Source organism: Contarinia nasturtii, unplaced genomic scaffold (genome assembly GCF_009176525.2).
Source record: "Contarinia nasturtii isolate CC-2019 unplaced genomic scaffold, AAFC_CNas_1.1 Cnas_scaffold_129, whole genome shotgun sequence".
NCBI classification, from domain to species: Eukaryota; Metazoa; Arthropoda; class Insecta; order Diptera; family Cecidomyiidae; genus Contarinia; species Contarinia nasturtii.
This window is the reverse complement of record NW_022197486.1, coordinates 3638153-3662775: the sequence shown is the minus strand read 5'-3', so window position 1 is coordinate 3662775 and position 24623 is coordinate 3638153. Positions and strand designations below refer to the sequence as shown.

General features: G+C 33.3%; 4 protein-coding genes and 1 long non-coding RNA gene across 12 annotated transcripts; 3 read left to right on the top strand and 2 right to left on the bottom strand.

Annotated features, from left to right (window-relative positions):
* Window positions 1-1193: 1193 nt before the first annotated feature.
* LOC116348274 lies at window positions 1194-1909 on the top strand. Its single transcript, XR_004201786.1, has 3 exons — window positions 1194-1294; window positions 1393-1535; window positions 1669-1909. It is a non-coding gene; the product is annotated as an uncharacterized LOC116348274 (long non-coding RNA).
* Window positions 1910-6933: 5024 nt separating this feature from the next.
* On the bottom strand, window positions 6934-10800 carry LOC116350040 (zinc transporter ZIP11). 4 transcript variants are annotated; one of them, XM_031781777.1, is made up of 10 exons: window positions 10457-10800; window positions 10285-10392; window positions 10090-10204; window positions 8654-8885; window positions 8170-8404; window positions 8013-8099; window positions 7747-7952; window positions 7515-7656; window positions 7219-7435; window positions 6934-7149 (listed from the first exon to the last, which is right to left on the bottom strand). In XM_031781777.1, the coding sequence occupies exons 4-10, from the start codon at window positions 8759-8761 to the stop codon at window positions 7071-7073; spliced, it is 1074 nt and encodes a 357-aa protein (XP_031637637.1). In that variant the 5' UTR covers window positions 8762-8885; window positions 10090-10204; window positions 10285-10392; window positions 10457-10800; the 3' UTR covers window positions 6934-7070. The 4 variants fall into 4 exon arrangements, with proteins under 4 accessions (XP_031637637.1, XP_031637620.1, XP_031637629.1 ...); XM_031781760.1 differs by having other exon boundaries at window positions 10065-10204; window positions 10289-10392; XM_031781769.1 differs by having other exon boundaries at window positions 10065-10204; window positions 10459-10800.
* Window positions 10801-10974: 174 nt separating this feature from the next.
* On the top strand, window positions 10975-12202 carry LOC116350065 (probable RNA polymerase II nuclear localization protein SLC7A6OS). Its single transcript, XM_031781792.1, has one exon. It carries the CDS (start codon window positions 11114-11116, stop codon window positions 12173-12175), a length of 1062 nt encoding a protein of 353 aa, XP_031637652.1. The 5' UTR covers window positions 10975-11113; the 3' UTR covers window positions 12176-12202.
* A 35-nt stretch (window positions 12203-12237) lies between these two features.
* Window positions 12238-13132, top strand: LOC116350106 (CDGSH iron-sulfur domain-containing protein 3, mitochondrial). The gene is made up of 4 exons (XM_031781842.1): window positions 12238-12416; window positions 12518-12650; window positions 12717-12810; window positions 12871-13132. The coding sequence occupies exons 1-4, from the start codon at window positions 12363-12365 to the stop codon at window positions 13001-13003; spliced, it is 414 nt and encodes a 137-aa protein (XP_031637702.1). The 5' UTR covers window positions 12238-12362; the 3' UTR covers window positions 13004-13132.
* Window positions 13108-24374, bottom strand: LOC116350075 (microtubule-associated protein RP/EB family member 1). Of its 5 annotated transcripts, none has more exons than XM_031781814.1 (8): window positions 23954-24374; window positions 18371-18546; window positions 17913-18058; window positions 16032-16281; window positions 14451-14599; window positions 14304-14386; window positions 14152-14221; window positions 13108-14076 (listed from the first exon to the last, which is right to left on the bottom strand). In XM_031781814.1, the coding sequence occupies exons 2-8, from the start codon at window positions 18489-18491 to the stop codon at window positions 14026-14028; spliced, it is 870 nt and encodes a 289-aa protein (XP_031637674.1). In that variant the 5' UTR covers window positions 18492-18546; window positions 23954-24374; the 3' UTR covers window positions 13108-14025. The 5 variants fall into 5 exon arrangements, with proteins under 5 accessions (XP_031637674.1, XP_031637666.1, XP_031637662.1 ...); XM_031781806.1 differs by having other exon boundaries at window positions 14451-14602; window positions 24021-24374; XM_031781802.1 differs by having other exon boundaries at window positions 14451-14602; window positions 23954-24373.
* Window positions 24375-24623: the final 249 nt, after the last annotated feature.

Below are 24623 nucleotides of genomic sequence, written 5' to 3'. Positions count from 1 at the left end.
TAGATCTGGATAGCTGAGGTTCGTAGCTTTCCAACGACATATAGATCATTACCTCACCTTTCATATGCACAGAAAGTAGGCCATGCGATGAAAAACTGTAAAAGTGCATTCCACTTTTTTTCGAACCTAGACCCCAGGCACTTGCGCGACGAAATCCAAAAATTCGAAGAGACATGTATGCTCAGTTTTTCATCTACTTTCGAATAAAATCGGTCTCCGGCGATTTTTCAAAAATGCCTGCCCCCGTGATAAACCACGATTTTTTGGAGTAATGTTTAATTTTTCGCATATGATTTGTGTTATATTTCAAGTATATATAACAAACAGTTTGTTATTAAAATGCATAATAAACATTAACTGTTTACGAAAAAGTATAACAAAATAGTAAATTCAGCAACATTGGAATATGAAATGTGTTGAAAAGTTGAAATATAAAGTGTTGATGATTCAAATCAACAAAGATTTCGAACAATCGTACGTGTTTTTTTCCGATAAATTAAATCAAACTGGATGGTTATGCATTACGTGCTCTTTTGTATTACATTCGTTTCGATTCTCAATTGGCTTTATTTTACTTTGATAATAAATATAAAGTACGTTTGTCTTCCAGTTCATTCTTGTCTCTCGTCCACGACTCATTTTATTTTCTGATATTCAAACCGAGAAAAGTAGTGTGAAAAATGACTTTTATTGTGCAAATATTCATTATTAATATAATAATAGCATTTGTAACGTGTAATGAGGTGAATATGATAGGCGGTCTTCCAGTAACAGAAGAACTACAAAAAAAATTATTTAAACACCACGTTGCATTGAGAAGCTATGAAGAACGTTGGTGGTGTGGGGGAGTTATCGTTGATCACATAACAATTGCAACAGCCGCTCATTGTGTGTTTAATAAATCTGCATCAAGTTTATACATCAGAGCAGGGTCGTTAAATTCAACTTTTGGAGGTGTAGTCAAAAATGTGTCAAATCTAATTATCCACGATGGTTACAATAAGGGAGCTGCTGATAACAACGATATTGCGGTGTTACAACTAAGCGATCCACTGAAATTCACGGAATCAATCGACTCGATAAGAATTGCTAATACAAGTGATGCCTACATATATGACAAAATTGGAACTTCATTATCTGCTTGCGGCTATGGAAAATCAGAAACAAGTAATGCCAATTGTAGATTTTGATAAATGTGTAGAAAGGTATACCTTGATAGACGATATCGTAACGGAGAACATGTTTTGTGTTGGAAACGAAACAATGAAGTTTTTCGCGGAAGGTGACTCAGGAGGTTAGTATAAAAAATTTGAATCATTCGAACCTAGATTGATACACATAAAGCTGTACTTGAAAACTAATTGTTATATGCATATATCATTTCTATTTTAGGATGTGTATTTTATCAAAATGCGACTACAAATGATACAGTATGCGTTGGTCTTATCTCTTGGGCTGCGATTGATATAGTGCTGCCGTGGCCGCAAGTGCTGGTAAAACTTTCAAATTTTCACGATTGGATCTTTTCAAGAAGAGTAAGCATTAAAAAACCTTTACTTTTTTAATCCATGCCTCAATGAATCATACGATTTCGTACAGAGCAAATAAGTCTATTGTGAAGATATAGTATACTTACATATTATATTACTAATATAATATTCATTTCAGCAACTTTCCGTCATGCTAGCGACAAATACAATCACTAAGTTGCAAATAAATTGAAATACAGCTCTCAACTCCTTACCTTTGAAGATTGCCGAAACTTCTACCCATACCATGAAGAATATCTATCAAGCGTGTTATTTTATTTATGGAAAAAATTGTTAAAGTAGAAAATAGTAAAACCAAAGTCACGAATGCGTGCTATGCAGAGCTAAGTAAACAGCCCAATAAATCCACAAAACCAACGCATGCATATATCTTATTCCTTCTTTTCTGTCTCTCGTGACACAATTTTTTTTTCAATTAGTCAATTTTTAGCTCTGGAAACGAGAAGACTTCAAGCTATTTTTTACAATTTTATTTTTTTTGTTTCAAATTTTTTGGTTGAAAGCATTTTGTTCAATAAACAATAGACACTTAGTTTCAATTAAATTACCACTCACAGACTAGATTGTTTTGGGGTTCTTTTAAAAACTGGTGTTGATTTCAACAATCTCTGAAATAAAATTACATTTTATCTATCAAATAATTTTTTTTTTTTTTTAAATAAGTTTTGGCATCACACAGATATTAGTTAAATAATACTCTTCACTTAAAATTTGTTTTCACTATAAAACTGTCTTAATGAACAAGAAGGCCATCTTTGTTTACGCTTTGATTCTTCTTCCCATACGCGTTGTCGTGTACGTTTTGTGATCATTTTTCAACGTTCCATTGCTGCGATGCACACCATTCGATTTGTTTTGATTTTCAAATAAGACATCTGAATCTGTGTCCGACTCATCGGTCATTGGAACTGCACGATTCACTGCGAAAAAACCAAAAAAAATAAAAATTTGATTAAAAAAATATTCCAACGATGATTGACGATGCGAATTACTTACACGATGGATTTTCGGTGTCTTGTGATTCAAGCAAAGCGTATTTTTGTGCTTTTGCCCGCGTTCTGGGCTTTGATGTGCGACAATAGCGAGTTAGTCCAAAGCATATTGCTGATATTAGTACATATAGTACATAGCTGTCCACGAATACTAACGAACAAACCGTTCGTTCGTTCGTAGAATATTTTTTGGTCTTTTTGTTCGTTCGTTCGTTCGTAGAATTGTATTACGTTCGTTCGTTCGTTCGTAGAAAATGAAATGTTCGGATTGTTCGTTCGTTGTTCGTACGAACAACGAACAACGAATACGTCCGTTCGTTCGTAATTTATGAAAATTTATTTTCTAAAATAAACAAATATTGTGATACTAAATGTAAATTGGAAAAACCTTAAATCTATTTTTCCCGCTTTTCCGATGAGAAATCGTGAAAATAAGCAAAATTGACTCCCGTAAGAAAGAAAAAATTTCACTTTTTTGTGTATTATACCCAGTCTCCGAGAGTTTCATATAAGGTTGCCATGTTAACAGCAGAAAGATAGTCGAAAATATTGAAAAAAAAATTTTTTTCGTCTTTTCGACCGTCTTTGTGCTGCTACATGGCAAGCTTATATGAAACTCTCGGAGACTCGGTATAGTGCACAAAAATATCGAGAAAAAAAATTTCACTTTTTTCTTGCATTATACCCAGTCTGAGAGAGTTTCATATATGTAAGCTAGTCATGTAGCAGCACAAAGACGGTCGAAAAGACGAAAAAAATGTTCTGCTGTTACATGGCAACCTTATATGAAACTCTCGGAGACTGGGTATAATACACAAAAAAAGTGAATTTTTTTTTCTTACGGGAGTCAATTTTGCTTATTTTCACGATTTCTCATCGGAAAAGCGGGAAAAATAGATTACAGGTTTTTCCAATTTACATTTAGTATCAAAATATTTGTTTATTTTGAGAAAATAAATTTTCATAAATTACGAACGAACGAACGTGTTCGTTGTTCGTTGTTCGTACCATCAACGAACGAACAATCCAAACATTTCATTTTCTACGAACGAACGAACGAACGCAATACAATTTTACGAACGAACGAACGAACAAAAAGACCAAAAAAATATTCTACGAACGAACGAATACATTTTTATACTACTGGTCACCCTTCTGAGATATTGCATGAATTCAAAATGTTACTAGAGTATAAACAGACAATTTTGGTTTTCCGGAAAACTCTCTAGGGGAATTGTGGAAAATCCTGACATGTTAGAGAAAAACGGGTGATGCCATTGAAATCAGCATACCCAAATTATGTAAAAATGGTGGAGTCTCCATTAAATCGCACAGTGTTATTACGCTGAAAAGGCAGTTTCGAGTTTTACAAAAAAACTTTCTTTTAAATCATATCGAAGTTCAAGTGGTAATAAATCAGTCAATAATTAATTTAATACAACATTGTGGGTTTTTCTCTCGAGAAAACGGGTTTAACTCGTCCTGTTGATGATGTAAGATGCAACACCACTTCCGTGTCACTTAATTCCATCTATATGGTGATTTTAATCAACTAGGTGTCAAATGGATTAAAGCCGATGATGGTGATTATTATTTGCCAATCAATGTGTCGACAGAAGGTGGCATTGCTGTTTTTGACACAATGTTCGACTGTGGATTTCACCAACTGTCAAATATCGAAAATTCAGCCGGAAATGTTTCGGATCTTGTATTCACAAACATGTTTTATGAAATGTCGATGATTGAATCAACAAGACAATTGAAAAAATCCGACATTTGGCACAAAGCAATTGAAATTGAAGTGACAATTGATGGAAAAGAGCCCGCATCAAAGCACTTATCGGAAATTTATGCATATAACTTAGCCGATTCCGACGAGATCAATGCATTTTTTACTGCCAATGATGTTTTGTCTGGAATAAATTGGATAGATGACCTCGAAAATGCGTTCCAAATTTTCGACAATGTTCTACACGAGGCAATCGATACTTTTGTTCCGAAAATCACCGTGCAAAAAAACACCGATCCACCGTGGTATACGAAACATTTGAAGCACTTGAAAAATGTCAGAAGAAAGACATACAAACGGGCAAGAAAATCTGAAATCAATATAAACAGAATCCAAAATCAATATACACAGAGTGACTATATCAACTTGGATCAATTGCTGGATGGATGCGGAAACGTATCACTTGACATTGACATAAATGAAGTCGATGTGTTGAAAGCCTTGCAAGCGATCAACGTGAACAAAGGAGCCGGACCGGATGGTATTTTACCAAAACTGCTGAAAAACTGTGCACATACATTGTCAAAGCCATTAACAGTGCTATTCCGTAAGTCACTGCTTCGAGTATGTGTATCTGCGTCGTTGAAAAATTCCCGAATTGTGCCAATTTACAAGTCTGGAAAGAAAAGCAGTGCATCGAATTATCGACCGATCGTTATAATACCAACAATAGCAAAACTTTTCGAAATTGTTGTGTATAACAAAATTGACACATTCATTAATTCGAAAATCAGCCACAGCCAACATGGATTCGTGAAAAATCGATCGACATCGACAAATTTACTGCAGTTATATAATTTCACGATCGACTTGATGACCAAAAAATGCCAAACAGATGTATTGTACACCGATTTTGAGAAAGCCTTCGATCGTGTGAACCACAAGAAATTACTACAGAAGCTGGTGGGTTTTGGATTCGGCCGTGGACTTGTCAAATGGTTTCATGGATATTTGACAGCTCGCACACAATTTGTTGGAATCGGTGAACGAAGGTCAAAGACTTTCACTGTATCTTCTGGAGTACCAGCGGGAAGTATTTTGGGACCTTGTCTCTTCATTGTTTTTATTAACTACATTGTCGAAATCGTGTCAAATGCACTTGTATTATTATTTGCAGATGATGTGAAATTAATCCGTGCCATACAATCGTCCATTGATGCAATCATTTTTCAAAATGCCATAAATCAATTGTCAGACTGTTGAACCGAAAAGAGCCTGCATTTGAATTTGCAAAAGGTGGGAAAATCGACTATGAATATACGATCAATGTTCACAAGGATCTGGGCGCTATTTTCGACACGAAATTAACGTTTGTCAACCACATCGATATGATTGCAGCAAGTGCACACGCGGCAATTGGCTTCTTTAAACGCACATTGAAAAATAAGTTCACTATTGAATCGGTCAAAATCTTATATTGTGCACTGGTCAGGTCAAAGCTAGAATATGCGAGAATTGTATGGCAACCATATCACCGTATCCACTCTGATAGAATAGAATCCATACAGAAAGATTTTGTAATATGGACATTGAGATTTGATTACCAAAGAGACGAGAATTTTGTATTGCCACCGTATCATTTTAGATGTAATGTTTTAAATATTCAACCGCTTTGGAGACGGCGTATAAATGCCTCTATATTTTTAATTTATGATCTCCTCTTGGGTAAAATAGTGTCTAGTTCGCTTAGAAATAGAATTGTATATACACGACAAAGGCAAATCCATCAAATATCAAAGATTTTAAAATAAAACTCAATTTGTTTTAAGTATATTGCACCTTTATGACTTTGCCAATTCAATTTCAAGAATTCTATTCAAATAAATAACAATAATTGAAACAATGGTTCGGATGCATTTCGACAATGTGTCATCCTCAGCGAGTAAATTGAAAAAACAAGTAAATGATGCATACAAACTTGATGCTTACGAGAGCATCTATATGTACTTGAACCGTAGCGTGTCAATGAACACGATGGACGCTCCGATCAGATCACCGTTATTTAAATCAGTCGAACGTTTTTTCAAATAGCATTATAGTATTTGTTGTAATTTTGTCACATTTCTCATTCCACTCTCTATCTTACGACACTTAAATAAAAATGTTTTTGCTTAGTTTGAATGTACTCGCTGAGGATGACACATTGTCGAAATGCATCCGAACCATTGTTTCAATTATTGTTATTTATTTGAATAGAATTCTTGAAATTAAATTGGCAAAGTCATAAAGGTGCAATATACTTAAAACAAATTGAGTTTTATTTTAAAATCTTTGAAATTTTGATACATATATTCAGTCTGAGAACAGGCGGCGAAATAAATAAATTAATTCCAGTTATTAGTCACCGAAATGTAATAATGAATTTCTACACAAACGATTTTGGACGATAGATTTCTTTATTATTTTCAAAATAAAAATTTGAAGTCTTTTATAATAAAAATTATATTTTTACAATGCTTTAAGAGAACCCGAAAAGATCTCTTTTTGAACTAACTACAAATAATAATTAACAATGATCGATATTTGCTTGTACATAATTTCATTAATTTAGAATAAAACACCGAATTGAAATAAGAATCGATAAAAGCGGAATACAATAATGTTTATTTCAATCCGGAGTTTTATTCTAATCCAATCATATGTACATTGATGCAAAAATGCATTGTGTCTAGATATACCACAATATAGTCATATAGTCGCTTGGAGCCACGTTTATTACAATCAAAATATAATCGGAACTTATCCCAAGCCAACATCTAGACTCATCATCAAAATGAATCCAACAATTGTGCCCCAAGTTGCCAAAAGTCCATTGCCACTAAATAACGAAAAAAAGAATATAAACGTAAATATGTAGCGTACGCAGTTTGACAGACAACCAATATACCTAGTATGTGCTTCAGGAAGTATGTCGTCAGCAACGATATAAATCATAGCACCCGCTGCAAATGATAACGCATATGGTAGAATGATTGATGCTACGGTTACAGCGACTGCGCCCAAAATGCCGAAAATGGGCTCAACCATGCCAGAAAGTTGTCCGTACCAAAAAGCACGACACATAGTAAAACCGGCCGCATGTAATGGTAGACTTACGGCTAAACCTTTATATTAAAAAACGCAAACAATTTACAAATGCTTTCTATTTGAAATAAATGCATTCCAATAGTGTTATTACAATACCTTCTGGGAAGTTTTGTATACCAATTCCGATAGCCAAATTTCGGGCTGATTCAAAGGTGGCCGAATCTGTATTTCCAATTGCACCAAAACTCACACCAACAGCTAGTCCTTCGGGAATATTGTGCACCGTTATAGCAATTACCTGATGAAATGTTTTTTTGGATGGTAAAAATTAATTTCTCTAATCGCTTAGACTTAAAGTCTTAGATCTTTGCTATTATTTATTAATTACCAGTAACATTATCCGCTTCCATTGAGATAGTGCGCTTGCTTGGTTTAATGCTTGTTGGCTTGCTGTGTAAGTCTCGCTATTATGATTTTCGCTTGTACTTTTCACGGTTCTACGGCGCGAAGTAACTAAATTGGAATGTTGCTGATTAAGACAATCGGTAAAACTGTCCAAACCAATTGTTGTGCATTGATCATCTATTGTGCGAACTGTAATCAACGTTCAATTAGAATGGTGCACACACATCAAACATTTTATTATCAATATACCGTATTGTGTTTTCTTTGCATATTGCGCATTGTTTTCGGCATCGTCTAGAGCAATATCAGCTTTGTCCTTGTTTGCATGAGTTAGCGCTAAAATTCAATCAAATACAAGTTACACAGATAGTTCAAACAATTTTCATTCGATGTATAGAACACCCACCAATCATCATATGAGGGCTATTAATTCCTAAGTATGAGATTATTTTGTCGGTTGCAAATACAAAAATTGATCCTAATAAAAATCCACCAGCAATGGGAACGAAGGCATATTCACCCTTTTCGCCATACAATTCAGACTTGCCAGCGAGTTCAATGGCCGGCGCTAGTAACGACCAAAATGAAGCAGCTATCATGACACCTGCTGCAAAACCAAGTGCAATATCCAACGATTTTCGCTATGTTTTTTTTTTGTGCGCGACGAGAAAAATAAACAAAATGTCAAAAACAAATAAGTTATTAAAACAGATGTCAATAAATGTAGTTGTTATGTGATATATATTTATATTAGCTGTTTTTGCTTCGATCGCACGCTTTCCCGCTTTGTGAACCAATGACGGGACTAATTTTGGTCTTGGTTTTTAGCCAATGAATTTTCCTTCTGGGTTCTTCCTAAGCGGACACCATGGTATTAGATAGTTACTCACCTGATTACCACGTAGAAATATCACCATTGCAGAGCCTAATGCCGTTAGACCCCATGTCAATAGTGTGCCTAAAAGAGCTTGCGTTACTGGACCATATCCCTGAATCATTATAACTACGGTTGTTTGACAGTGTTCATACGCGACTTTCAATTGTAATTTGATCTATGAAGAACTTTTGCGTTGATTGAAAAAAACCTCCGATAAAGTAAGCGCCGACTTTGTATCGTTGAATCTGAGGAATAGATAATGAAAATCTTCAGTTGTAGAGTCGAGTGGAGCAATCAATAAAATTCAACATAAATTATACGACAGGCTATCGTATTATTTAAATAACAATATTTTTCGTTCTGTTTATTTAAAGCTCTTTAAAGCTCCTCGCGTGTGATAAAAAGTAAACTTACACAATTCTACACTTGAATAATCACTTGATTTATGATGAAAAAGCGTGAGAATAAGTTTCGAAGGTTTGGGTACTTCTGTTTTTTTTTTCTTGTTGTTTTTTCGTAATTTTGTGTGTATCAGGAAATACAATTAGCCATATTTTCTCTTAATAAACTGAAAAAATTGAACTTTTCGTTCAAGTCTATCTGGATTACGTTCAGTACCATGACTAAGACACGTCTGCCGTTTATTGAAATATCACCAGATTTTTATTTAAAATATCTAATCACAAACACATTAAGTTCCATCATCAAGACAATATTTACAATTTAAACATGAGCGCGGGACTATTTTTATTCTTTTAATAAAAATAAGCACCAGTGATGATGAATTCATTTACTCAGGTTGACAATTCCGATATCAGTCAATAATTAACGCTATATTAAAACTGTCAGCAAATACAAGTTTAATGCATTAATGGTATAATAAATTTTGACTGATAATATACGGATGTGATGAAAAGAAAATAATGTTCAGCGTTGCGATTCTATGGTCTATTCACATAAACCATTTCCAATTACTTCTGAACTTGTCACGTAGACCATAATGGCAAAAATATTGTGTTCATTCATATTAAGACGGGCGTGCGGCATTTTCGTCGTTCCTAATAAAATCATTCACTTATCGAAAATTGAGCTTTGTTAAGCATTAGAAAAATGTAAATTTATTGCGACGCATATCATTTATCACTCACGTAAAATGATAACGCACATCTCAGATCAATATTTATACATTTGGATATATAGGGCTTAAGATTTCAAACGATCAATCCAATATTGCGACATTTTGTTTTCACCAGAAAAAAAACGTCGAGCACTCATTTTGACGGAAACAATTATTAATGTACTGAAACGTGCAAGTTAAAATAAATGGAACCACAAAATCAAATATCAAAATATTTATTTATGTTACATTCCAAATTGCGGAAATGTTGAATGAAAAAGAAAAAAATAACCAAAAATATTCTTACATTTATCGATGTTGATTGAAATTACCGATTGTTTTTTTCGTCAAAATTTCCAAAAAATGTTCACATCATCTGGGTACACACAAGTAATTTTCAGACATTTAATACATAAACAATAGAAATGATGTTGATTTTAATTGAAACTGAAATGATTGTAAAAAAAAAAAATGAAAATGAATTAGTTCATATAATCACAAAAACCTATGACCAATTCAATACGTACTCACTCGTCAATTATTAGAATTACATGACAAAAATGAAATATTTTGCGATAAGTTGATAATTTGTCTTATTTGAATGGTTTGTATGTGTGAACGTATTTTTATCGTGCCTAAAAGATTTCAAAATAAAAATGAATATCCCATTTGTCGGTGAATTCAAATGTTGTTATTTACACGATTTTTTGTGGTGCTTCTTTAATAGTTCCTCATGGTGACATGGTGATTACATTTTATTTGTTTGATACCATAGCAAGCAAACTATACACAAATACAAATCAATTCAACGATACGAAATTATGATGTTCAATTAAAATTGACAATGAATGATTCGATGCACTGTGGTTCGGTTTTATTTTGTGCTGCTATTCGTAATGGGCGAAGCGATTTTATGCATTTATTAACCGTTTTGCGGAAATTCACTTTGATTTTATTTCAATTGAAAATCAGCCATGCACTCGAAAATGCGATTCACACAATATTGATTTGATGTGGTGTGTAAATTGTTATGATTTTGACAGTTTGGTGATCATGTATACATACGTTGCAGTATAACATTGTTTATATGCCGTCAAATTCTCATACACATCAAAACAACAATAGCACATTCGTTTGGTCGTTGCGTTGCGTTGGAATGCGTTTCGCTTCATGCGATGTACGTTGAGACGCTAAACAATGTGTGTTGCTTCTGTCACTTCTGTGACAATGCGTCCCCTTACGAAATTAAACTGAACACTAACATAGGTCAAAGTAACAACGCATTTTTTATCACTCTTAAAATCGTACACCAATTATTAAATCAAATCGAAAAATAACGGCTTAAAACAAATAACAATGGCTTCAACTGTGATTCGAGTGAAACGCCGCATAACTGACGAGCCATTTGATACATTTGTTTTGAATTGTAAGCGATTTAAAAGTAGTGATGGTTCTGAAAATAATCAAAATGGCGCGAAAACAGAAGGTGCAGCAGAACAATTGGACATCAAAAATACAATATTAAAACTTGCAGCTACAGTTAGCACCGAAGATGATATAAATACACATTTGACCAAATTACGAAAAAGTGAGGCCGAAGAAATTGTTCGCAAAACACGAAAACCAAATCGTATCATCAATAAACTGCGTGAACAATTTAAAAACGATGCACAAAATCATCGGTTCAAAGTGGTCAATTGTTTTCGATCAATTGGAAATGATCCGAATAGAACTGAGTCTACAGATGGTGATACAGAGCAGGAGATAACCATTGTTGATGTCGTTAAAGAGGAACAACAACCACAATCCAAATCGGAACCAAATGAAATCGAACCATCAGCGGCCACTTCGTCGACACAAAACGACATCGATTTCGTATGGGATTTGTATTATCTCAAAGAAAGAGTTGAACCAATCGAAAACAATTATGAAACGATCTCCATTACACCGTTCAATAATTTTTACTATCAGAACGATGACAATTTCAATGACACTGATTACGATTCAGATGATTCGAATAACGAAGCACATTGGCGCAATGATTATCCGGACACCGATGATGGCCTCAGTGTCGACAGTATCGATGAAGAGGACATGCGACGAGCTGTAGAAGATTTAAATTTGAACAGCGATGCTGATAATCTATCATCGGATGATGAGAATGAATGCAACTATAGTGAAGATCCAGTTGTGCATTTCATGAACGAGAGTGACGAAGACGAATATAAATACTTCAAAAAGCATGGACGACGAAAAAATCATGGTGCACTTTATCGAACAAATAATCCGGCACAACGCAATAAGATTGATGAAGAAGATTCAGACATTGATGACGATCGATCCTCGGATGAATCTGATAACTCAGCATCAAGTGTATCGCCTTTAGTATCATGCGATGAATCTGATGATAATAAATAAGAATCGTTTTTTTAAATTTCAAATAGATGTCGCTTTTGTTTGATTCAATACATTTGACATTTCGGTCTCTGTCGCTCGACACACAAGAATTTTATTTTTTATTTTTATCTTTCAAGCAAGTTGTACCAGTTGTAAATTGACAACGGATATTGATAACAAAAAAAATAGAAAAAATAAAAACAATAAAATGTTGAAAATGTTACAAATTCGAAAATTCAATAAATTACCCACAGTTTCAGCGGTAAATATTCGCATCAAATTCAATTGCATCAAAACATGTAATTTTTTGGTTAAGTTTAATTACACAGTCAAATGTTTTCTTTTTCACATAATTTAATTTAGTTTCGCCACTATGCATCGTCAAAAAGTGGAGATGATTTGATACCAAAGAATGTTATCAATTCTCCCGTGGTTACTCACCAGCCAAACGGTCCAATCATTGATAATAAACCATATAAAATAGCACTAAAAGCAGGTATGTCAAGGAATCGCCCTCAAACTGAAAGTGTATGCATTCTAATCGATTTGAAAAATGTTCCAGGTAAAATATACTCATGGTGCATGTGTGGCCAATCAAAGTCGCAGCCACTTTGTGATGGAACCCATAAATACGTTCCTTTTAAAATAAAAGAAAGGTAAGCAAAAGCAATTCATCATTTAACCAAATCAATGCTATAAATCAAAATCCACTGCAGGCCGGTCCGATTTCAAGTGGAAAAGGATGGAGAATATTGGATTTGTATGTGCCGGCAAACTAAGCATCGTCCATTTTGCGATGGAACGCACAAGGAGAAGCATATACAAGAGAAAAATGTCCGATTTTTCTAGACGTCAATCTAAATTCGACGGAAATATGAAAATCTAGTTATATATTTGATTCAATTGTTGTAACAATTTTTAGCTAAAATAAATTGAAACACATGTCAATGGCGTAACATTTTACGTTCTCTAAAACAACTGTCATTCTATTTATTAAACTTATTTTTTTACACACAATCTCACATCACTGTCAACTGGCGAAAAAAAGACATAATTCCAAGAAGATATGGTTGAGTATTGAATTATTTTAAAAAGTGATTAAGGATTGAGCACCTGAATGAATAATGATTTTCATGAATGCTCTTCGCTTTGTTCGTTGCAGCAATTAATGGTTTTTTATTTGTATTTAGGACCGTGAATTCTTAAAATAACAATCGAAATTCCTTCAAATAGCTTTTCGGTCTTCGGTTTATTCGCCTTTTAATTTATTTTGAAGTTTAGTAAACATTTTTTTTTTATTTTTTCACATACCAAAACTAATACATAAATACAAAAAAGAGGAAAATCTTTAAGAATAATAAAAGTATGGAGAAGTGTTGTTTTGATTTTTTTCTTGTTTTCAATTTCGTTTATGGCTGATTGATTAGTTATTATTTTGTGGTTCTTTTTTTTATTGTTAATTAGATTTTACACAAGATATTTGATTCTAAAATTTCTTTCGTTATTTCGTTTACAATTCATTATCTTAATCACTTTCGATAAAGGTGTATGTGTGATTGATTTTAAGGTCTCTCTTTCAACGATTTGATCATAACAAGAGGAAAAACGAAATGAGAACTTTAGATTTAGTGCACTTCAGTTTGATTATTTAAATAATTATTAAAAGAAAAATGATGTCCATTCACTCAAAGTTCCATTTTGGAAGGCAACAATGGCTAAATGAATGTTATAGCTTATGCAGTTCACAATTTGCGTATGAACTTTCAATGTACTGCAAATCAATAAGGACAAAGTAATCAAACTGGGGGTGTGTTTGTTGTTGTTGTTGTTGTTTTTTTTTTGTTGCTTTCTTATTTAGGCTGCGATTTTATCTAATATTCTTCATCTTCAGGAGGGCACTCATCGGGTGGAGCGAAGCCATCCTAAGAAATCAATTGATCAAAACAAAAAAAAAGTCAACATTTATTTTTAAACTGGTTTTAAAACATAGAAACTACCTCTGTTGCATAGAGAATATCTAGAATTTTTTGAACTAATGGAGAAGGTTCTTCATCATCCTCTTGACACCTATGAATTATTTAAAAAAATACATAAAAATCAAATTGAACGTTTTCGCAATTGAGTTCTGGCGAAGAAATGAAATACTTACAAAATTTCAATGTCTCTTAATTTACTGAAGTAGAAATCACGTTCCTTTTCAAGTCCTTCCAAATTCAACTTCAAATCGGCAATCTAACGAAAAAAAAATAAAAATGAATACAAGCTGAACGATAGTAAGTTTTGAATGTATTCATACCTGATTCGACAAGTCATCGACTTGGGCATTTAATGCGGAGTTGTTGTGGCTATTATTTTCTGTCGAACCCTTGTTGACGCCCGGTTTTGATGCAGCAGTTGGTGGTACTCGGGCCGTTGGTGGTGTTACCGTTCTTGGAGTTGCCTTTGCTACTACGAAATGCCCCAATTAGCATTTGATTTTTCAAAATTCAATGGTATTATGCAAATTACGCCGCATTCAAGTAAAAACAAAGAATACATGAAAGTGAAGTGGGAAAGTGAGAAATAGAGAGAGAGAGAAACGTGAAGAAAGAGAAAAAACATGTTGTACTGGTTAGTGAATTTGGTTATTTAGTGGTGATGGAAAAAAAGGGAAGTGCCAATTGTAACTAAATTAAACTAATGAGGGAAATAAGAAACTAATTTGCACTTGTTTCTCAGGTTAACAATGTGTACAAATCGACCTTGTAAAAATTAAAATCATTGTAAAAGTGATGTGCTATCAAAAACCTGGAACCCTTATATTTGATTTAAAAAAAAAAAAAAAACATAAAAAAGTAAACTAAAAATTGAACCAAAAATTACATTTACAGGATTCATATTCCATTAGTTTAATTAGTTACAGCTAAACGTTTCTCCCCACAAAAAAATTAAAACAAAAAATTATTTTGCCAAACTCAAAAAGAAAAGTTCAAAATTAAATGAACAAAAAATAATACTACTCCAAATGGAGAAATGTAATAAAACTGAAAACCATTAACGTACATGGTTTCGTTTTTGAAGCAACTGACGATGCGATTGTACGTTTTGGTAGAGCATTTACTGATGCCTTTGCGCAAGCAGCACCGCTCGCCGATCCCAATCCCATCGGCAAATTTTCACGTGCAGCCAATGCATCATAATCTCTACCATCGTAATTTGCATCGAAAAACTTTTTGAACCATTGCAGAAATTCGAAATTGTCTTGGAAACGACCTTTGATTAGCTTATCTATGGGTATGATCTAAAAGAAAATATATCGAAAAATCAAATAAAATAAGCGAAAAACATAAAAGTGTACAAACATAAAAAAAAACGAAATCAATATTAAATACAACAAATCATAATTCATAACAATGAACAACAATCGAATTCAAATGAAAGGCGCCAATTCGGTACTTTCACTCATAAATCTGATTGGAAAAAAAAGAGATACAGCGGAACAATAATGGATTATTAAATCGAGAAACGTTTGAGTTGCAAGTTGCATAGTTTGAATGGAATGTAGCAGGTTTTGTGATTTGTGTTTGTGTGTGTGTATGTATGTTATGTGGTCATTACTTAAAATTGATTTTACACTTTGTACACAACATAAAATGTTCGAGTGCTTTTCGAATAAATTCTAGCAAATCGAGAATATGAACAAAAGAAAAACAAATATATAAATATATAAATGAATGTCATCAAGAAACCAAGTGATAAAGCAAGAAGAATAATTATTAGTTGAAAAAAAAAAAAAAATAAGAAATTTCCGAAATTAACAACAAACTTAATGCGAGTGTGTGTGTTTTGTTTTGTGATATATATATAAAGAGAGAGAGAGAGCTGTTTATATTCTTACTTCCTCTGGTTGCACCGGGGCGTCTTGGTGTTTGACGTGGTATTTGACGCTTTTGAGTCATTTCTGGGCATATGTTACCAGTTCCGAGCTCATTGTGTATGGCTCCAATACCCAATGGTATGCCAAAACGCGCCTCTAGTGGATCATATTCTCGACCATCGTAATTTGCATCGAAAAACTTTTTAAACCATTGCAAAAATTCGAAATTATCTTGGAAACGGCCTTTTATCAATTTATCCACAGGAATTATCTGGAGAAAGTTCCAAATGTTCAAAATAAAATGTTCAAAGCAATACGTCATACCAGATACACTGATTTACATAAATATTCATATGATTTGATAATATTGAATACAATGTTCGAAAGGTGACGAATAAAAATCAACACATATTTTCGATGCGCACAAAAATAGAAAATCAATAAATATAGATTGTTTCACATATCTTCTTTTCGTCATTCTTGTACCACTTTGATACCAAATATTAGGTTATCGCTCAGGTTTCACCAGGTCAGTTTAATAAATCGTTTCATTAAGCCGATCGTCGGCATGTGTTGGAGATTGTTTTAATTTTGAATATTTTAATGAAACGATGCGTTTTGCTTCATTTGAAAATTGTGAACCGTTAGAATTTATATTAAATTTAATAGACTTTCTTTTCATGTTTCTTTTTTTCCATTCTATGTTTTGTTTGTTTTGTAGTTTCCGGTGAATTTTTGGTAAATCATGTTTAAAAAAAACACATATCATATTAGGTGACGCATTCGCGTATTGAATTAAAAATTATCATCTACATTCAAATGCCATTGATTTGGAGGCACTCAATGTCGTAATAAAATTATTATAATAAAAAAAACTTTACCGCTACTCATTTCCGATCAAATTTTACGGTGATTGAATAGCACCGTACACATTCAACTAACATTTACCGTAGCAAACGAGCTTCCGAATATTTCGATGACAAAATCCAACTCTGATGTTTCGAATGTACTATTGTAGTTGTATGTTGTCAATAGTAAAATCGTCGTATGAGCATTGGAGCAGAAATATTTTGGTAAAATGGAGTGTTGGTCAATAAATAAAAAAAAATTCTGTACGATTGCCATCGAATAAATGCTTAAATTATCAGACTCAGGTGAATTTAATAAAATTGAATGCAAACATCGGACGGCAAAAAAAGTGAAGCATATGTATGTTGTATATTTTTCACGAGATGCATTCAATCGATTGTATCTTATTAGACAAAGATATATGCGGTATTTGATAGACATTTGTAATTGGTGAGCATGCAATGCGCATATTCAAGTGTTCAGCAACATTGATCGGCTATTTTTAGACTAAGTGGAGTCGCAGGATAAAAAAGAGTTAAAGACATAAAATCGTGTAAAAACTATATGAACCGATCAGAAAATATGCAATTAACAATTAATATTTCGGCATTTATTTCATGGTATGTCCATAGTGCTTTATATGGTGAACTCTATTTTAAATTGATTTTTTTAAAAACCTTATATCTTTCGTAGTTTCCACTTCTTCGCATTTTTCACGGTTATTCCGCCTTGTGGTAGGATCTTTTTTTTTTAATTCGAGTAATATGAACACACGCGATAGCTATGAATAGTATTTTCATGTTCAATGTTTGAACAGAATCAGTTACAAATCACATTGAACCATACCAAATATATTGTCAGCAATTAGAGTTGACATTGTACCGTAATTGTTTATCGACCTTTCATCCAAGTATGGATTCATTTGAAATATGTGGGAAATTGTATCCGAAACAAATTCATCGATTCAAATGAGAGTTTTCCATTCGGATTGTTCAGTGCAGATTGCGCATTCGATTGCATTTCAATTTCAAATGGATTTCAAATTTGCCTTACCTTATCAACGTTCATTTTTTTGAATGCACCTTGCAAAATCTTGAAATTCTGAATGTATTCATGTTCCAAATTGGTACGGAATTTGACACGTTTCATTGGTACCGACCCAGGAAACAGCATATCCATGTATTGACAATAGGCAGATCCTTCGAGAAAGAGAGAAAGAGAGAGAGAGAAAATGAATATAGATACAATTTGGAAATTGCTATAATTTTAATTCAAATCTGTTAGCATGTAGCTATAATTATAAACCATCAGAAATACTTTCATATGGTTATCAGAATTGGAGAACTTTCCGTTTAAATGAGATAAAGAAATTATTGATGCGGAAACACGTCCATGGGCGAATGCGGCACTTTTATTTTTTAAACAGAAAAAATCGAAGGCCCATACATGACGCCGCAAGACATATAAACCAACATTAGGCTGTTGAACATTATTTCGTTTGCATAAATTACCTGTGCAAAGCTCTTCGATTTTTCCAAACTGTGCATTGAGACAGTCATTTACCCACAACAGCATGTCATGCCGCGATAAATTGTCTGATGTAACATTTGTTGAATACACGTTTACCGCCATTATTGCCCTTTTGTTGCTTTTATTCCGTAATACACTTGCTTATTGTATTCAACACCTGAAAATATAAAAGACGAATTTATTACATAAATTTATTGTATTTCCAAATGGTAAAGTTCAACCAAATTGTAATTCATTTAGAATCAAAAACACATTCACTCCTGCGCTCAAACTATGCAAAATAATGCAATGATTACAACCACTCGACAAAACTGAACTATGTCTATTGAAGTGGGTAAAGTCTATGTTCCACTGAAGCTTATGAGAAAGCATTTTTGAAAACCGAAAATCTTATAATCGAAATGTGTTATAGACATTGATTTTGATTTTGAGTTTGGAAAGAATGTAACCTCATCAAGTATTAAAACATTCAGATACCGAGGGGGTTAATTTTAACGCCATCACATCATGGTGCCGATTTTTATTGTTTGCTTAATTCAGTCAAGAACATTCAAACTTTTTGCATATTTATATGCTGATTAATTTTCCAACGCAATTTGCTGTAAGTGAAACCTTCAAATATAATGATTAATGAAACCTGATAAGAGCGAAAATAGTTTCAGAAATCAAAACAAAAACGACTAACAAACACATCGTTCTCTTATTCGTTACAATTCGATCTAATCGCTAAATAACTATGGGTATTTCGATTTGTTTACAAATGCAGAAACAAAATTATTCACATTTCACGTAACTTTGAAACAAAAAAAAACTGTGTTGGCCATAAGTTGAAGTGAGAACGCCGTTCAATATTACGTTATGGCTTATGGTTCTCACGCAAAAGTTACGGTGCTTGCTAAATGAAGAAACACGTTTCATTTTCCGAAGGAAGTTACTCATTAAATATTCAACTGAAAACTGTCATAAACCAACCATTTTTATACTTCGATATTTGAAATGTCTCATCATACGTATCACATATTCAAGTAGAAAATTATTTGTTGTCAGACAGCAGTAAACTGACAGTTCGGCGCATAAATTTCGGCCAGTAAGATGACAATTATGTAATTTTATGGATTCCATTTTTAAGATTTTTTCTCGTCACTTATTGTGCAAATAATATTTAATGGAATATTGTCGTTAAAAGAAACAACAACAAATTTTCACAGAAGGTTCATCAACGCTTAATCGATAAACATGCAGTCGGTAAAATGTGTTATTTATTGATATGTTATTAGAAAAATCAATTGAAATTTAGATCAATAGAGTGGAATTTTTGTGTGTGACAACTTGAGATATGTAAATCAGTTTTCAATATTCATAAGTGTGTTATTGACAGTGGGCAGAAGAAATTTAATTTCAACTTTCTGGTGTGATATAAATGACACTTCAATTGCAATGAAAGTGCAATCATTTGTGTCTCCATCTTGAATATTAATCACTTTCTCGGTTGGGTTTCCAGCGTCAGTTTTTTTTCTTCTCTGCCTCATTGAAATTGTACGTTTTGTTTTGATAAATAATATCTTGTTGTTCCACATCTAATTTTCATATCGGTTACAATGATATATTTGCATACATTGAAAACACAAATGCGAATGAAAGCAGCCGATGAAATGTGATCGTCACATACCATGGAATTATAGTTCAACTGGTTAATGTGTAAATGATAATTTGTTGTTTCGATCACGAATACACGTTTCAATAGAGATTCAATTGCCGTATAATTACAAGTTAACCGCATGATTACATGTTTTGCACAGCATAGACACATGCTTTGGCCGGAAGATTGGCGAAAAAAAATACCATACGCGATGGCCAACATAAAGAGAAATTTTTTCTAAATTTCAAAGTCAATGCCATGACTTTGTTGCATTGGAAAAAAAAAAATTCGAGAACGATATTCTTCGTTTTTTTCAATTCAATGTTTCATTTATAGTAGTTATCTTTCAAAACTATGGTGTTGATTTATTTTTTCTGATTGGCCGCAATTTCGAAAGGCTTGACAATTTTTTTTTTTTTTTTTTTTTGAAAAACTAATGTAGACTCAGAATTGTACACTGCACATAATAATTAACCCAAATGATCACCATCTGTTAGCATCACGTAGAAATATTAAATATTATTGCACATTTCATGGCTGATCGAACTTATTTGCTTCGATATTCGTGTCATATCAGCTGACTTGGAACAACGAGCTAAAAGAAAGTGTTTGGAACAAGAGAGAAAATGTGTAAACATTGTTACCATCATGATATTCAGTTATGAATAATTTGCATTCCAAGTATTCAGCATTTGTCATGCAATTTTTCAACCGATTTCTTTCCCGCATTCCATTATTCATGGAAAAGTCTATGGGCAAACAAAAATAGATCTCAATGCCAGAAAAAACTGTCTATAAAAAAAAAAAATAAAAATCGGTTTGGTAAATCGAAGGCATGGAACGAACGAAGACTGCGGTGTAAGAGACCATTTGAAAATAATTAATTAGCCGAAAGTATGTTATGAGAACGTGTTTAAGCAGAAGACCGCAACAAAACTGAAAATGATCATGAATCCAGCATATTTGTATCTTTTGCTCATGGAATCGTTAAAAAAGTTCGATGGTGCGGCAAAGTTATTCGCAATGTACCTATTCAAATTAGATGATAGAAAGCAACCATAAAAGATATTATATTTACTTTTGATATGTTTTGTGTGTTAAATTTTGGCTACCGATGAACCAATGGTCTATGGTTTGATTGGAATGCTTTCATTTATGAAATAAGCGATATGCCGAGAAAATTGAAATTGAAAAACTGTACAAATTGAAATTTTTATCATGAAATCGATGCGATCGATGTGTTCTCTAGTATGGAAGCAGTTTTAAGTGGATGATAAAATATTTGTGTTTTTATATTCTATTTGCTATTCAATTTGAATAATTGTCGGTGAAAGTGTATTCAATTTCAAATTTGTAAATCATTTTAACATTAATTTTTCGATTCAATCACCTAGTCCATGCGAATACTATGTCCTTCCATGCCGCCTCAAAACAAAAATCGAATAAAAAAGGTGCTTAGCACATGGTAGCTATGTTTAAATTCACATGAAACCGAAATCGTATCCAAAACAAGTAAATATACAACATGCATGAATAAAAATAACAAAGCAATTGCGTTGCATTGTACAAAGATGGAACGGCAAATTCTTTTGAAACATAAATACGCATACAACCGCCCAAATGGTGTAAGCGATGATGTATCTATAGAGTGTGAGCGGCTCCGTTCGGTTTGTGTATAGTTGGCATTGTATTTTAAGCACACGATGGTACATGACATGCAACATCGAGCATGCAAACTGGCGAGCGCAACACTTCGTTCTGTCTTGGTCCATATAAAGTAAAATAGCAGGATATATCGAGAATGTGTGCCGTATGCCATGTCTTGACATGTTGGAATACAAACACAAACAAATATACACACACACACACATACACATATCGACAGGCGCATACACGCTATGTGATAGAGAAATGTGTTTAACCGATTTTGTTCCATATAAAAAAAAAACATTTACGACTCAAATCCAACGCTATCACGCAATCATACAAGAATACACATACGAAAAAGAATAAAATTGTACCAATAGCGGCTACAGTATTAAAATGTCGCCCATCATTCGTTGCTTTGCATCAAAAGTCTGTGTATATGATATACACACATTGTCCATGATCTAAACATCATTGCCGGTCTCATACACTCCGAATCAAAAATGTCAAGATATTTAACAAATTTTTGGTATTTTTCTTCGACAGAGATTCACAATAAATTTGCTAAAACATTAAACACATATTTAAATGATGTTTGATTTGAATGAGATTTTTGTAAAATTGCGTGAGATGTACACACAAGAATGGTAGCATACGATGAAAGAGGCGAATCAAATGACGCAATTATTCATTCGACAGAAAAAGCGAATAGAAAAAAAATAACAACAGAATATTTCACAAATCATTTTAACTACATCGTATGAGCCGCAACAACAAAAAACAAATAATTCGCCACATAGAATGGCAAAATGCGAAAAAAAGTGTGTGCGCGTATATGGGAGTGTGTGTGTGTGTGTGTATAATGTGAGATAAAACATGGGTAAGAATCTTTTGATATATGTGTATCTTGTTCTTACTTATTCTTTGATGAACTTCTGTGACTATAACGGCACTCCTAAAATCTTTGAAAATGTTTCATCAAATTTATTTTCTTAGTTTCGTTCCATCCGAACAAACGCATCGCGCCACACAATTTTCGGTATATTAAAGTAAAGAGGCGAGCCCGCCATCCATACTGAACTTTAAAATTCATTCAATATTATTTTCGGGTTCGGTTTGACAAACCCTGAAATAGACAAACGAAAAATTGAGCAAGCGAATAACTGCAAACTGAATTTGTGTTTTGGGATGTGAAAGAGAGAGAGAGAAAAATAGAGAGAGAGAGAGAGAGTACTTCTTCTCATGCGGTGAATCAGTTGGTTAGTACATAATGCACACGTAATCAATGCGATATGTTGAATGACTCATCACCATCATTCCGATCGTTAAATATTCTGGTTTAATTCCTCTATTGGCTACACAATGCGCACTATTTAACGTATTCGATTATTTACACATACATTTCGAACGCATCAACGTGTTACTTTTGGTACGGCCAATGCTTTCTATTTTATTATTTTTATTTTTTTCAATTTGTTTTTGTTTTTTTTTTAATTCCATTAAAATACATTTGCAATTAATCCAAAAATAATACATTGATTTACTCTCGTTTAATTTTTAGCGGTGAGTCGACGTTATTAATTTGTTAAGTTGGTTATATACAAAATCTCTCACAAATTGTGCATGTGTTTTAGATGAAAATTAACGAAAATAGCATTGAACGCATAATATGGACCCATGCAGATTTTAAATTAGTATACCGATGTTCATGCAGCACATACGATTGCATCTTAAAAATCTCTTGGTGTGAATTGTTCGTTATTTTCACAAAATGTTGAATATCGCAACAAAAATTTTGAAAATAAAACATGAAAATGTGGTGGAGAAAGGAGGAAACGAACGAGCCAGCAATTAGAATAAGCCAAACACATTATCTCACTTATTGGTTTAATTCTTTCTGAAATTCACTTGGCCCGTATGTTGTGAAGGGAAAACTTTTGTTTTCTTTCTCTTTTCTCTTTTCCTTTCTCTTTCTCTCTTTTTTTCGTCTTCTTTTGTATGAATCGGTTGGGCATTTTGGTTTCATATTTATTCGACACAATCGCCTTACCGCTTGCACTATATTCGCTTCGCATTTTGCTTTTACACACGGAAATAACATCATACAATATGCGCACACAAACATACTGAGCCAATTTTCTTGTTCTTGATATTTGGTATAATCCAATTTCGCTACTATTAGCTTATTGGTCCGATCATTCATTCATTGAAGCAAAAAAAAATCATTTTTACAGAATATTATGGAAAAAAAATTAAGCAAAGCCATTTCGCATGATACCTTTGTACTTTCTTCTGGATTTTTTTTTCGCGTCAGAACCAAACGAAATTTGTGCACACACACTTACACTCTGAGGATAGAACTGAAGTGCACTTGATATTTGTCGTTAATGCTGTGGTTTGCGGGGTTATCGTTGTTGATTTTTTTTGCACAATGTTACACTTTTTTGTAAGTTGATAACTCTACACAGGCTAATTCCGATCGTTAACCGAACTGATTTTGCCGAAAAAATTTAGATGAGTACAAACACTATGTAAATTTCTATGTTTCTTAAGAGAAATCTATCTGGTTTATGGTATCAAGACAGTTCTTTCGATAGTTATTTCGGTTTGATACATACGCCAAAATGACTAACACCGCCAATGAGAAAATTATGACTGCCGAAACCGAATACCGTATACATCCACACAAGTCTCGCGCGCGTATTCCATCACACGCATTCACAGAGAAGAGAAGAGAAGAAGAAAAAACTTTCGAAGCGCGCGTTAGTCTTTCCATGTATTGCTATTTGCTGACACACCATTTTTATATTAGACATTCAGAGACCTCTTCATTTTTTCTTCAATTCATCAACACGCGCGCACCAAATAAATATTCTCGATGAAAATACCTCAACTGCATAAAGTACCATTTTTTGAATGAGTAAATTTATGAGATTTTTCCCCTTTTT

Excerpts from the sequence above, each read along its gene's own strand:
- LOC116350040 (XM_031781777.1), bottom strand. The coding sequence starts at position 8,761 with ATGATTCAGGGATATGGTCCAGTAACGCAAGCTCTTTTAGGCACACTA. Across the intron at positions 7,953-8,012 it reads TGCAAAGAAAACACAATACG|TTCGCACAATAGATGATCAA; the intron begins GTATATTGATAA and ends CGTTGATTACAG. Across the intron at positions 7,657-7,746 it reads GGAAGCGGATAATGTTACTG|GTAATTGCTATAACGGTGCA; the intron begins GTAATTAATAAA and ends ACATTTCATCAG.
- LOC116350065 (XM_031781792.1), top strand. The coding sequence starts at position 11,114 with ATGGCTTCAACTGTGATTCGAGTGAAACGCCGCATAACTGACGAGCCA.
- LOC116350106 (XM_031781842.1), top strand. The coding sequence starts at position 12,363 with ATGTTGAAAATGTTACAAATTCGAAAATTCAATAAATTACCCACAGTT. Across the intron at positions 12,417-12,517 it reads AATTACCCACAGTTTCAGCG|TTTCGCCACTATGCATCGTC; the intron begins GTAAATATTCGC and ends AATTTAATTTAG. Across the intron at positions 12,811-12,870 it reads CCTTTTAAAATAAAAGAAAG|GCCGGTCCGATTTCAAGTGG; the intron begins GTAAGCAAAAGC and ends AATCCACTGCAG.
- LOC116350075 (XM_031781806.1), bottom strand. The coding sequence starts at position 18,491 with ATGGCGGTAAACGTGTATTCAACAAATGTTACATCAGACAATTTATCG. Across the intron at positions 18,059-18,370 it reads AATCGAAGAGCTTTGCACAG|GATCTGCCTATTGTCAATAC; the intron begins GTAATTTATGCA and ends TCTTTCTCGAAG. Across the intron at positions 16,282-17,912 it reads AAAAAATGAACGTTGATAAG|ATAATTCCTGTGGATAAATT; the intron begins GTAAGGCAAATT and ends AACTTTCTCCAG.